Here is a 14922-nt window from a genome sequence, read left to right as displayed (position 1 = left end):
ATCACCGGTGGATAGGCTTAATCTCTCTTGCTACACCTTAGCACCAAATGCGTTATTCACTAGAAGGAATGGCCCCTCCAACTACATTCCTCCCTCTCCCAAAGAACAGGGAACTGAGAAGTCAGAGAAGTTCAGGAGAGGGCAGGGTTGGGCGGTCCAGTCTTTAGGGTTCTCCACATCCGACTCTCAACTCTGCTTTCTGCTCTGAAGCATCTTCATCACTGAGCAGAGGATGCTGTGCTGGGCCATCATTGCAGATCCAGCAACATCCCTCCTCCCTCCCCTCAGAAGGGGAGATACATATTGTTCCGTAACCCTTTGCCGGCGGGAACCATTATGTTTCCCCAGGGGGAGGCAGCTGCCTGAGGTGTGGGAGGCGGGAGAGGAGCAGCAGCCATCCTTCACCTCTGGCAGGAGGGTGGACTTGGGGAGGGGGTAGCTGTTTGTCTTGCACTGGCCGGGATGTGAGGCTGCAGCTCTTCCTCGGTGCTGTTGGCTTCTTGGCTTCCTGAGATTCCCTCATTTCCCCAGCGACCTCAGGGCAGTTCCTTGACCTTCACTTTCCCAGCCTTTAGGAAGGGGAAGGTTGTGGAAGCACCTGCTCCCTCCCTGCTTTCGGTTTTCCTGATGGAACTCTGGCTGATAGGGGCACTTTGGCTGACTTGCTTGTTCTCTGCTGTCCTCAGAGTGAGTTGTTAGTTTTCCCACCAAGAATGCAAACCAGTGATGACTCTGGATATGCTCTAAATTTGTAATAAAACACATTCCTTGGTATTTCCTCGTCGTTTTATACACTTTTCTTGAAATCTCCGACACCCCCTCCCGGAAAGACTCAAGAAAACAAAGGAAAGCACCATCACTGTCGTTAAATCTTTTCATTTATCAGAGCTGCTATTGTTGTTATTGTATCTTGCTTCATACCAGAATTGTGACAAAGGGCAATTAGTTTTAGAGAAAGTGAAGAAAGGTAGGAAGGTTGCTTTAATTTTTCCCGGACCTGGCTGGAGGGGAAATTCACACATCCTTCCAGTTTATGAAACAGGCGTCGGATCTTTATTAAACTGGCTAGCAGAAGAAGGTCGTCCCCGTTCAGGTGTCGGAGTGCTGGAATCTCTTCAGGGTTTGGTAGCTTTTCAGGAAAGAGAGAAGGGAAGTTCAGGGTCCAGGGTGGAAATGGTGACTGCAGAAGCAGGGGGTGGGAGGAGGCGAGAGGCGACACTAATCTGGGGCTGGATTCCCTCTTGAGTCTAATTATCTATAAATAGGGGCAGTGGTGTTAATTCTAGTCTGAACAGGAATGAGTTGAGATGCTCTGGAGATTTGAGAGACTACAGCAGGCCAGACCACATAGAAATCGGATACTTTCTTTCAAATGCTTACAATGTGTTCAAGTCATTTGGCATCTGCTGGGGGAAGCACAGAGATGCTGCAGGCACCCCGTCCCTGGGACACGCCCAGTGCGGAGAGCGTGGTGGGTGCGGGCCTAGAGGCTGGGAAGGCCCTGAGCTGGGCTTTCCAGAAGGAGCCGGGATGACTTAAGGCACCTTTCTTCTAAAGCGCGCCCCAATCTCCAGGAGGCCCTTCCACACGACCCTCCTTGCCCTCCACCCTCCCCACTTCCTTACGGCCTTGAGTGATTCAGGCTGATGCTGTCTCCTCGCAGCTGCGGGAAGGTCAAGGGTCTGTTAGGGCAGCCTCGCCTGAGGTGTTTCCCAGCTGCGGCTTCTGAGGCAGCGCAGGAGGGCTGTATAGCCTCGGCGGGGCGGGGCGGGGCGGGGCTAAATGCAAGCCCACCTACTACCTCCTGCAAAGCTGAGTGACCTCTTACCTGCCAGAGATGTGAGAACTCGCAGCATCTTCCTGCATTTTTATCCCTCCCCTCTTTGGAAGGGAGGAGGGAGGGAGGGAGGGGGGAAGGAGGATGAGATGCCTGAGTAATGAGGATGGATCTCCATTTTTAGTTTTCCTTCGATACCAAATCCCATAAAATGGCAGAAAACATTTTCAGAGAGTAAATCAATAGGAAATAGGAAAGATTTTTTTTATCTGCAGGAATAATCTTAAGGAATTCCTGAAAATCAAGAAGCAGCTGGGACCACATCCGTACAGAGATAAATGACCAGATGGAACCACTAATCCCAAACACACACATTCTGAGATCAAAGTCAACAGCAATGGGAGGAGGAGAGGCCTTGAGGTAAATATTGCCATGGTCCCCTGGCCTCCCCTTTGTGTTGAGCCGCGGTGCCCCCAGGCTGAGGCTGGAAGCCTGGCGCTGGAGCTCGCCTTCCACCCCTCAGCAGCACATGCCACTCCTCCACAGTTAGCAGAAGGACACTTCGGTAAGGAGAACATGCAGGAAAACAGGGCTTCTCAATGAGAGGCACCAGATTTACCTGTCAGAGATGCTAATATTCAGGGAAACAGACCTTAGAATATATATATACATATATATATATGTGTGTGTGTGTGTGTGTGTGTGTGTGTGTGTGTATAGTTAATATTTTCTGAGGGATTTGGCAGAATTATTGTTGTCAAGGAAAATAGAGGATTTGGAACTTAGTTCTATGCACATAGAAAAAAAGATACGTTACTTTTAGAATAACCATTAAAATATAACGTATTAAAAGATCAAGTCTGTTAAGTTGAGGAAAGCAACAAAAGTTAGATGTGTTTGCAGGGACACATCTAACTCAAAACTACATAAAAAGGTTGCAAATCAAAGGATGAAAAAAAGATGTATGAAGCCAGTGCAAACTAAGAAAGCAGGTGTAGCAATTTAACATCATATGAAGTAGCATTTAAGGCAAAGACCATTAAGAGGGAAACTGGGAATAATACATATTGATGACATTAAATTTTTTTGTCAAAATAGAAACAAAAACCCTCAGTGATATGCTGAGTCATGTAATGGGCACAGCTGAAAGGCAAATAAATGAGGTGGCCCAGGGGTGAAAAGTATAACTCACCATGAAGACAGTCGACACCTTTAATTTCCTAACCATAGAGCTTTAGGACAGATAAAGCAAAACCTGATAGAAATTGTAGGAAAAATGTACTAATTCAGTCATATTGGGAGACATTCATACATCTCTCAGAAATAAACCAACCATAATAAAAAGAAAAGGATATAGAGAGAAGTGTAAATAGAACATTTAGACATATACAGTTTTGTGCTAGTAAACCTTTTAGGGGGGTCAAATATACATGGAACAGTCATAAGTTATGTCATCAACCACCAAGAAAATATCAGTACATTTTGAACAGCAGGGAAAAAATACAAGCCATATTCCTTGACCATTTAGAAGTTAACAAGAAAAAGAGAAAATTTAAGAACTCTATTTGAAAATTCAATAACTACTGAGTTGAAGAAATCAGAATACAAATCATAAACCCTTTATAGGTGAAAGACAATGGGAGCCCTACATATTAGAACCTGTGGCATATATATGTGGCCAAAGGGGCACTCAGAGTGCCAGGGTAGGTGTGGGGGTCGTGCGAGTTTACAGGGGGTGGTCAGGAAAGGACTCCGAGAGCAGAAACCTGAGGGAAGTGCAGCAGCTATGTGCTAAAGGGGGGAGGAATATTTTAAGTTGAGTGAATAGCGAGTGCAACAGCCCTGTGGCAGCGACATGCCTGGTATTGTCTAGCAACAGCAAAAAGCTGAAACAGAGTGGGTAGGAAAAGAGGACTACAGAGGGAACGTTAATAGAAGGAAGTCCAGATCACATACAGTATTGCAGTTATAGGATCTTGGCTTTTACTGTGAGTAAGGTTAGAAGTCTCCAGTTTTGACCAGACTTTTGTTTTCAAAATATCACCTCCACTATCATGGCAGAATTGACTTTGGGAAGACCGGAAGCAGGGAGATTTAGGAGGAGGCTACTGTAATAATTTAAACAAGAGATGGATTAGGTACATGAGGCAGATAAGGGTGGTAGTCTTGAAGGATGCCAGGAGTTATAGAGTCTGGAGATACGTTGGCGGTAGAGTTTATAGGACTTGCAGATGAAAGATGTGGGGTTGTGAAACAGAGAGGAGGGTAGCAACCCCCAAGTTTTGGGTCTGAGCAACTGAAAGAAAGCAGTTGCCATTTCCTAAGATGGAGAAGACCCAAGGTAGAGCACGCTTTCAAATGTCATTTTGTTCTGTGAAGTTTCTAATGCCCTTTAGACACCAGATGGAGATGGAGGGTTGGAATCAGATCTGCAAGTTTAGAGTTCCTGGGAGATCCACGTGGAGATAAATGGAGGGGTCATCAGCAAGCAGATGGTATCTCAGGACAGAAAACTAATGAGATCACCTAGGGAGTGAGTATAGCTAGAGAAAAGATGAGCCCAATGACAAGCCCTGGAGCCCCTCAATATTTAGAAAAAGGCAGGGGTGAAGAAGATAGGCAAAGAAAAATGAGAAGGAGTAACCCTTGAGGTAGAAGTAAAATCTAGGGAGAGTAGGTGCTGGAAGCAAGGGAGGAAATTCTTCTAGGAGGAGGAAGTGAGCGACTGTGCCCAGTGCCACTGAGAAGGCAGTAGATTCAGCATAAATTAACTATAGTACATGTGAAAGATGAGGTAGCAACAGAATAGACAAATATGCTTGGATATGTAGACATGAAAGGATCTTTAACACATGTTAAATGGAAAACAAAAATAGAACAAGCCTAATAATACAATCAGTGTAGTCTGATCCAATTTTTATTTTAAAAAGATGTATGTGAATAATTTATAAGTACATAGAAAAGAGAAGTACACACCAAATTTTCAGTGGTGATTACCTTTGGGAAGAGAATTAGAATAGAAGAAAGGATGAAGGGGGGTATCTCATTTTGTTACTCTCTATATTTCTATATTATTTGAATCTTCAAATATGGGAATGTATCCACATATCACTTTTGGAATTTTAAAAAAATGAAAGGGTGTTCATGAGGATGATGAGAAAAGCAATCACTTTTAACATCAAATTCTTTCTTTTGCACCAACTCTCTTTTCTGATTAAAATTCATTTCGAAGGAGGGAGGTGAGGAGAAAGAGCATTTTAGACATTTTTGGTAAAAATGTATATTTACCATGAATGTAATGAACCAAAAAAAGGCTATCTTGTAAATTTCTAACCAAGGAAGCAGCTTGTTTGGAGCATGACAGCTGACTGCAGTAGCTAGACTGACCTGAAGTAGCTCAAATAGTGCTTAGCACATTGTAGACCCTTGCTCTGTGTTGGCTGAATCTGAAGTCTCCTTTTTGTTTGGTGTTTATGAAATATCCCTGCCTGTGTGGAATCCTGAAGTCATATTTCCACTCGATTAAATGTATAGACTTTTTAGAAGCTGAAGATGTCTTTGAAGTTTGGAACAATCTCTTCCTTGAATAATTGATGAAACAAGGTCCTCAGAATTTAGAGGACTTATTCAAAGTCACATACTATATATGCTCTATATGTGACATAGATCTCTATCTATATCTTTCTCTACATGCCTATATATATTTCAGCTTTACTGAGGTATAACTGACAAACTCTATATCTACTGAGCTATCATTTGCTAAGTACTTAGTCAGTTCCAAGCACCATGCTAAGTACTTTGCATTCTCATTGAATCTTCACAGCAATCTGTAAGAGAGGAATCATTATCCCCATTTTGTAGAGGAGGGAACTGAAGTTCAAGTTCAGCTACTTAGCTAAGTGGCAGAGCTGAGGTTTGAAACTACGTCTCTGTAACCTGAAGTCTGTGTTCTTAACCGTTGTGCAGCATTTCTGGTCACTGAGAGTGTACTCTGGGCCATGCCCCGGGCAGGATAAAGGAATCAGTAAGACAGATTCTGTCCTGCAGGAGCTCACCATCCAGTAGGAAAGACAGCCATGGAGGCGAGTAAGGCACATGGTTCAGCAAGTGCATGGACAGAGGTGAGTACACGGACAACCCAGAGAAGGACATTTTCGACCCTGATTGGACAAAGGGCTAGGAGCTCTGGGAAGTGTTTCCAAGAAGATGGGGCTTGTGCTGGGTCTTGAACGTGGTCAGAACCCAGGTCTCCTGACTCAGCCAGGCGCTTTCTGCTAGAGCACAGAGAAAAGCAAACCCAATACAAAATCCCAAAACCAAACCCCCAAAGCTGCACTACCTCAGTCAGAGAGTAAACACTCAGTAAATGTTATTTGGAATCAAGTCTGAACTAAAAGGAATTTCTGAGGAAGAAAAAACAGTAAGGTTGCCTCAATCCATATGAAACTTTCACTATATGTTTTTTCATTGAACTCCAAAATTCACAGTAGTGCACAGTGGATTACACACAAGTATAATCTATCAGTAATAACACTAACAAACATTGCTTTACTCTTATTATTCTAAATGCTTTCAACTGTTTATAAAAATGTACCTACCTTCACTTTGGTTCCGACACTGATTCTTGCCTGTTGGCCCATTGCTAGAAAAGTGATTGAAATCTTGTCTTGTTCTAAGATGCGGATTCCAACATAACGGTTCAAAGCCAGAAAGACAGGTTTAAATGAAACGAAGGGTGAGGAAGTGACGGAACTTGACCAATTCCAAGCCCTTACTCTGTTGCCAGCTTGATCTGAACATTGACCGCCCAAGAGATTGATGTATACCCTGGGCAGAAAGGAAATTAAAAATCATAAACAGTTACATTATAATTCAACCTTGAATTAGCCTGCTCACTTGCTAACCAAAGGGAATAGCAGTTTATAGTAGCCAATAGCATATGAATAGTGGAAAACCTCAGGTAATCTTAGGAGCAATAATACTGTGACTGAATTCTATACTAATTTGAAGCACTGGGTATGATTTAAGATGTAGTAATAAACAAAATGGGTCCAAAGGCTGGAACCGGGATGGTAAAGGGATCTGGAAAATGATGTGCTGGGGAGGATGAAGAGGGAGCACAGAAGGTTTAGTTTGGATAAGAAGAAATACAGGAGAGCAGGCTCTACATGGAAGGGGGGAGAAGACTCGTACTTAGATTTTCCCTGTGTCAAAATGAAGATCAGTGAGTGTAAGTTCTGGGAAAGGCCAAATTGGCCTCAGTACAGAGACCTGTTTCCTAACAGTGCCCAGCAACTGGGGGCCAGGAGTCCTTCTAGGAGGCCTCTCATCAGGGCCAGTGTGGGCAGGAGAGGCTCAGGGATCATCTCTGAGATCACTGTGGTTTAGAAGAGTTTGGTAATGGAGCAGAAGGGGGAACTGAGGCCAGCAGGGCCTCCCCAATCTCTTAGAGTTGTTAATGCCACATTTTACCACATTACCTACAGATGTAGCCCTGCACAATCTGAGATCTAGTGGCACTAGTGACTGCCATCCTACTCTATGAGCTCCTTTGCATACCCTCTCACTTTCTTCCATCTGGGGTCACCATCTCTTTCTCAAGGAGAGAGGATAGGTAGAGTTCTGGGTACTTAGCTGGCTTAATTTGATAATAAATTATTTTTTTTTAAACCAGATGAATTGGCCAGGAGGGCTCCCTAGAGTAAGATAACTCACATAGTATTTTCCCAGCTTTGATGAGTGGCAGTAGTCTGATAACAAAAGTACAACTGAGAAATTGAGGTGATTATCTTTGTATCTGGGAGGAGGGAGATTTAGTTTTATCTTGGTACGTGGGTGAAAATAACATTTGGCTAAAATTATCTAGATAAATTGTTTATTTAATAAACTTTCTTTGAGTCTATGCCATGTACAGATAAATGTTATGTAGTGGCAAAGGTGCAGGGTGTGCCTTCAAGGGACTTCAGTCCCACAGGGGAGGTGGGCTTGCTACACAAGAAGCAGCGAGAGGGGCTATGAGAGTGTCAAGGAGTCATGTCAGTGGGCCCAGGAGTTCAGTCGGTGGCTGGGAGGTCTTTACTGGTAAAGGGAGAAGTCCTAGAAGCCAGTGAATATCTGGTGACAGTTGATATAGTGCCCCACCAGATGTGACACAGAGCTGCTACTGAACCCTGAAGGATAAGCAGAAAGTCTCCAATAGACTTGGAGGTAATGGATTGACTACTGCTTTGAACTAAAAGTACAAATATCTCCCTGTGTCCTAACTTTCTCAAGTACTGGCAGAGTGTTCAAATTTCTGTCAATTATTGGCAGAGTGTCTCAAGATAAGATTGTTATACCTGTAAATAAGTTAAAGGGAGAGAATCTCTCTTTCTGAAAAGCTTCAAAAGATTAAATTGTATTTGAAGTTAGAACCCAAATTTCACTTTCTCAGACTAAATGAAATAATATGAAATCACAGAGTGTGTAAGTTAGTAGATCGAAGGCATTAGGACCTTCATTTCTCTAGAGATTTTGTTTGTATATTATTGTTGGTTGTGGCTATGGGAAGCCTACTTGTTAGGGATATATCTCAAACAGTAACAACACAGTATGGCAGCTGTCCATTGCGAATTATTTCCATAGATGAAGCCAGGATAACATTATCAGGGCATAGCATCTAGAGAGACTGCCTGGGTTCATATCTCAGATCCCTAGGATGGCCATACAATTTATTTAGAGATGTTTTTCTAATATTAAAATTGTATAGTTTATATTTTCTTTCTGTTTATAGAAAAAAAATATGATGAGCTTTGTTTTATGTAGTTGCCTGGGATTTTTCCACTAAGCAGCATATGGAATGACATAAATCAAAAATTTATCTGAGTTGAACATTACTATCTAAAGACCACTAATATAAATAAATCTTCTTAAAGCTATTTTTGTCCTTCTAGTTATAAGATGAATAAGATCTGGGGATCTAATGTATAGCATAGTGATTATAGTTAACACTGTATTATAAACTTGAAAGTTGCTAAGAGAGTATATCTTAAATGTTCTCAACACAAAAAAGAAATGGTAATTATGTGACATGTTGCCTGTGTTAGCTAATGCTATAGAGGTAATCATTTTGCACCATATAAGTGTATCAAATCGACACGCTGTACACTTTTAACTTACACAGTATATGTCAATTATATCTCAATAAAGTCGAAAAAATAAAAGGAAAAATAAAATTTCACAAAACCTGAGAAACAAAATGACAGCAGGAGAGAACCTAGAAGCCTACCAGACATTTCCGTTGGGATGATAGCAGGAACTTCGACCCGAAGAATCTAGCACTGCCAGGATTGCAGGGTTAGTGGGCATGTCTTCTTGGACTATGCAAGTGAAGCCATTTATCTCATTGGGCACTCGGATGATGGCTAGGTTTCCAGATGGGTAGCTGAGATCAGATAAGGTCATTTGAGTTATGCTAATGGTCTTTATACTGGGAATAAATTCAATTTATAAGAGAACCCTTTGAAACTATAAAGCATTCTGAAAATGGGAGGGTTATTACAAAATAATTTCATGCTTTTTATGTGGATCAAAATATATTTATGAGACACAAAAATCCTCAACAAAAATACCAGCAAATGGAATCTAGCAACATATTAAAAGGATTGTGTACCACAACAAAGTGGAGTTTATCCCGGGGATGCAAGGTTGGTTTACCATCTAAAAATAAATTAATGAAACATACTATATTGATAGAATAAAGAGCAAAAAAAAGATGATCATCTCAATAGATGCAGAAAAAGCATCTGACAAAATCCAATACCTTTCATGATAAATGATTCAATGAACTAGGAATAGAAGGGAGCCTCCTCAACCTGATAAAGAATGTCTAACAAAACCCCAGAGCTAACATCATACTTAATGATGAAAGACTAGGTGTTTTCCCCCTAAGATCAGGAACTAAACAAAAATGTTCACTCTTTCCACTGCTGTTCAACCTCACGCTGGAGGTTCCAGTCAGGAAAATTTTGTGAAAGAAAAAGAAATGAAGACATTCAGACTGGAAATGGAAGAAGTAAAACTATCTCTATTTGCAGATAACATGCTCTTGTATATAGAAAATCCTAAGGAATCCACAAGATAATGTTAGAACTAACAGAAGAGTTCAGTAGGGTTGTAGGCTAAAAGATCAATGTATAAAAATAAGTTGTATTTCTATACACTAGCAGTGAACATTTTGAAAATGAAATTAAAATAATTCCACTTAACAATAGCATCAAAAAGTATAAAATATACTGAGGATAATTCACTAACTGTTAATATTCAGTCCTATCTCAGCTGATCGGAAGTCCAGAGATGAAGTAAACACAAAATTGATTCTGAATCATTTTGAAAATCAGCCATAGCCTTCAAAGGAGTGAAAACGAATTAAAGCCAGGGCAGGAAATGATAACTAATGATACAAGCTGGGGAAGTTATTTAAAATTTTTTGATATAATTAAAACAAAAAACCTACACTCTTTCTCAAAGGGCCTAGGGAACTAAAACTTCATTACACTTCTATGCCATGAAAGCCATTTTTATGGTTTCTTACTGGGGTTTGACTAAACATTTAGGCAACTGTGACTAAAAATGACTTTCTCCTACAAAATGAGGCCCTTAGTTCGCCAAAAAGTCCTTCTCGTTTCATAGTTTTGTTTTACTTTCCTTGAGATATTAAATGGCCTTTGCGTCAAAATAGCAAATGGTCTGATCATCAGGCAGAAGTTCAAGTGATCAATAACTTGAACACTCAATAACTGAGTGTTGCATAAAATGGATACTGAATTTTTGTATTAAAAAATAACATGCTGCTCATGGATGTGTAAACTGGTACACATTTTCTGGGGGGCAAAATCTATTAAACCTTTAAAATGTCCATAATTTCTTACCCAGAATTTCTATCCCTAGGTATTTAATTCAAGGAAGTAAGTGATAAGTGTGCAGCGAAGGATGCACAAAGCTGTTCATGTAGCTGTTGTATAAAACAGCCAAAAATTGTGAAACCACCTTTGATTAGTGATAGGGGATAGATGAAAGGAATTACAGTACATCACTGTGATGGAATGCCATGTGCTTATAAAGATGGTGTTGTTATGTCTATATTTATTGCGTATTATATACTCATAACATTTATGAGTATTGTATAATATTATGTAAAGGGCACAAGTTACAAAATATGAATAACTAGTTGAATTAATTTTTAAAGAATCATATAATTACTCATAGGAAAAAAGTAAGGCAAGATGTATAAAAAGATGTTAACAGCTTTGCTCTGGGTGGTAGGATTTGGTAATAACTATTTTTTTCTTCATATTTTTCAATCTATTTTTTCTTTATCTTTCTTTTTGTGAAGAAATAAAGCTAACGAAAATAAGTTGTTGAAAGAAAGGATACAATATTTGTGTTGTCCCGTCTGGAAATGAAGTCAGAAATTTGCTCCCATGTTTGTAGTGCTTTTCAAAGAGCTCATTTGTCATGATCTATACACCGTAGAAAACAAAAGCACAGTTACATGATGACAACAGACATCCTTTGCTTGCTAGACACTCACACAAACCATTTCTTAACTTAAATTTTTGATCCTAAATCAGCAACAGGGAACAATCCTTAGGAATCATTAAAGATTGTCCCTAACCCCTGCAGATAACCTGATTAAACCTTTCTGGCAGGAATCTGACATTACTTATCTGTTTGAAGAGTGTTTTTTGTTTTTTGTCTTTTTTAAAAAATTAAAAACAATTTTTATTCAATAGAACAAGATAGAAGAGAGTGCTCAGGCTTCAGTCAGAATTATATTTTAAGTAATCGTCATCATCATAACAGCAAACACTTAAAAATAACTTATATGGTAGGTATTTTTTTTAATTGAAGTATAGTTGATGTGCAATGTTATATAAGTTTCAGGCAAACAACATAGTGATTCACAATTTTTAAAGGTTATACTTCATTTATAGTTATTATAAAATATTGGCTATATTCTCTGTGCTGTACAATATATCCTTGTAGCTTATCTATTTTATACATAGCAGTCTGTACCTCTTAAACCCCTACCCCTATCTTGCCCCTCCCCACTTCCCTCTCCCCACTAGAAAATACTAGTTTGTTCTCCATGTCTGTGGGTCTGTTTTCTTTTTTGTTTTATTCATTAGTTTGTTTTCTTTTAGATTCTACATATAAATGATATAATGCAGTATTTGTCTTTCTCTGACTTATTTCACTTAGCCAAATACCCTCCATCCATGTTGTTGCAAATGGCAAAATTTCATTCTTTTTTATGGCTGAGTAGTATTCCCATATATATATGTGTGTATGTGTGTTTTATATATATATATATATATATATATAAAAAACACACACACCCCACATCTTCTTTATCTATCTGTTGATGGACACTTAGGTTGCTTCCATATCTTGGCTACTGTAAAAAATGCTGCTATGAACATTGGAGTGTGTGTATCTTTTCGAATTAGTGTTTTCATTTTTTTTCAGTTATACACCCAAGAGTGGAATTGCTGGTTCATACAGTAGTTCTATTTTTAGTTTTTTAGGAACCTCCATACTGTTTTCTACAGTGGCTACACCAATGTACATTCCCACTAACGGTGCACAAGGGTTCCCTTTTCTCCACATCCTTGTCAACATTTGTTATTTGTGTTCTTTTGGATGACAGCCATTCTGACAGGTGTGAGGTGATATCTCATTGTGGTTTTAATTTGCATTTCCCTGATGATTAATGATGTTGGCCATCTGTATGTCTTCTTTAAAAGAATGCCTATTCAGGTCTTATGCCAATTTTTCAATCAGGTTTATTTTTTATTTATCTGCCTTTACTTTATATGCATATTGTTATAAAAACAAAAGAAGATTAAAAAAAAAAAACCCCAGCCCTAGCACAGTGGAGATATTCTGTGTCCTGGTTGTAGTGGTGATTACATAACTGTCAAAATTAATGGAGCTGTCCATATAAGAAGGTGAGTTTTACAATAAATTATACTTCAATAAACTGACTTTACACTCCAGTGTAAGCTGCAGCATCTGGTGTCTTTTCAAGGTTGCTCTTGAAGTTCATTTGAGAAAAACACTAGTGGAATATGGGAAGATGAAGAAAGAAATACAAAAGATATTGCTTGTTGTACCTGTAAGCTTAACTATTTTACTTTCTATGTAATACTCAATAGGGGAATGAATTTGTAGCCAACAATATTTTATTTTTTATAGACATGTCTTTTTAAAAAAATTAACTTATTTTGGCTGCATTGGGACTTCATTGCTGCGGGCGGGCTTTCTCTAGTTGCGGCGAGCGGGGGTTACTCTTTGTTGCAGTGCGCGGGCTTCTCATTGCAGTGGCTTCTCTTGTTGCGGAGCACGGGCTCTAGGCACGTGGGCTTCAGTAGTTGTGGCTCGCAGACTCTAGAGCGCAGGTTTAGTAGTTGTGGCGCACAGGCTTAGTTGCTCCGTGGCATGTGGGATCTTCCCGGACCAGGGCTTGAACCCGTGTCCCCAGCATTGGCAGGCGGATTCTTAACCAGTGTGCCACCAGGGAAGCCCCCAACAATGTTTTAAAATGAACTAAAGCTTCAGCTGAATTCTGTTTCTTCCTAATCTTGAATTGTAATAAAATGCATACAAGAATTCCTAGGGCTAAACAATGAAACAATCTAAATTTTCATGTAAATGTTGCCATTTATTTTGAAAGATAATACACTTTTCACTTTTATGAAATATAAAATAGATTCAGATAAGCACTAAAATATGCTATTTTGTTAATGAGCAATTATAATGTGAACACCCATGTTATCACCATCTGGGTCAAGATATAGAACAATGCTGATACTCTGGAAGTTCCCTCTGTGCTACCCCAAAGTCAGTGTTCTGTAATCTCTAAACAATATAGTTTAACTTTTCCCATTTTGAATTTTACATAAATGGAATCGAACATTATGAATTTTTAATACTTTGTTTCTTTTAGTCAACATTATGTTTGTAAGATTCATACACGTCCCAGTGTGTAGTTGTAGTCCAATTACTTCCATTTGTGTGTAGGATTGTATTGTATGACTTCATCATTATTTACTTATCCATTCTATTGTTAATGGATAGCTCAGTTGTTCCCAGTTTTTGGCTTATAAACAATGATACTCTGAACCGTCTTTTGCATGTATGCTGGTACCCAGTTACTCTCAGATCTTATACCCAGAGGTAGAATTGCTGAACCCCAAGATATGCCTGTCTCCCACTTTACAAGGTACTGCCAAAATGATTTTCAAGTTGTACCAATTTGCATTCACACTAGAGGCAAATAATAGGGACTGTTACTCTATATCCTTTCCAACACTCAGTAGTATCAGACTTCACAATTTTTTTTTTTTGCCAATATTATACGTATGTACTGATCTCTAATTGTGGTTTCAATTTTCCTCTCCCAGGTTACTAATGAGGTTGAACACCTTTTCATATGTTTATTGATTATTTGAATTTTCTCCTTGGAGAAGTGGTCAAGTTTTTTAAGTTCATTTTTCTATTAGGTGGACTTTTTTTTCATGTGGATTTATAGAAGTTCTTTATACATTTAGGATAAAAGCCCTTTGTATATCCTATGTGCTGCAAAATATCTCCCTTGGCTTGTCTTCCAAATTTTAATTTTTTAAAATATTTTATTTATTTATTTGGTTGCACCAGGTCTTAGTTGCAGCAGGTGGGCTCCTTAGTTCTGGCTCACCTGCTCCTTAGTTGCAGCTCACTGGCTCCTTAGTTGTGGCATGCAAACTCTTAGTTGTGGTGTGCGTGTGGGATCTAGTTCCCTGACCTGGGATCGAATCCAGGCCCCGTGCATTGGGAGCGCAGAGTCTTAACCACTGCGCCACCAGGGAAGTCCCCCAAATTTTAAGTTTAATTTATCAACTACTTTATGGATACTGCTTTTTTAAAATCGGTTAGTAAATCTTTCCCTAACCTTAAGTAATAAAGCTAGTCTCCTATTAAAAAAAAATCATTGTAGTTTTGCATTTCACATTTAGGTCTTTAATCTACTGGAACTGATTTTTATATGATGTGAGGTATGATTCCAATTTCATTAAAAAATATGGATATCCAATTGTCCCAGCAGTATGTATTGGAAAGATTTT

General features: G+C 39.4%; 1 protein-coding gene across 1 annotated transcript in view; it reads right to left on the bottom strand.

Annotated features, from left to right (window-relative positions):
* Window positions 1–865: 865 nt before the first annotated feature.
* The window catches only part of ERICH6 (glutamate rich 6), a gene marked incomplete at both ends in the record, with an annotated part of 34001 nt that continues 19944 nt past the window's right edge, over window positions 866–14922 (bottom strand). Inside the window, 4 exons of the mRNA XM_082839281.1 lie at window positions 866–1129; window positions 6376–6604; window positions 9045–9200; window positions 11192–11277. Of these exons, the coding sequence (XP_082695407.1) occupies window positions 866–1129; window positions 6376–6604; window positions 9045–9200; window positions 11192–11277 (735 nt within the window). The remainder of the gene's footprint in view (window positions 1130–6375; window positions 6605–9044; window positions 9201–11191; window positions 11278–14922) is intronic.

The sequence above is a fragment of the Leucopleurus acutus genome (assembly GCF_964270905.1).
Source record: "Leucopleurus acutus genome assembly, chromosome: 5".
Taxonomy (NCBI): Eukaryota; Metazoa; Chordata; class Mammalia; order Artiodactyla; family Delphinidae; genus Leucopleurus; species Leucopleurus acutus.
Note: the sequence above shows the minus strand (reverse complement) of the source record. Positions and strands in the feature narration are given on the sequence as shown.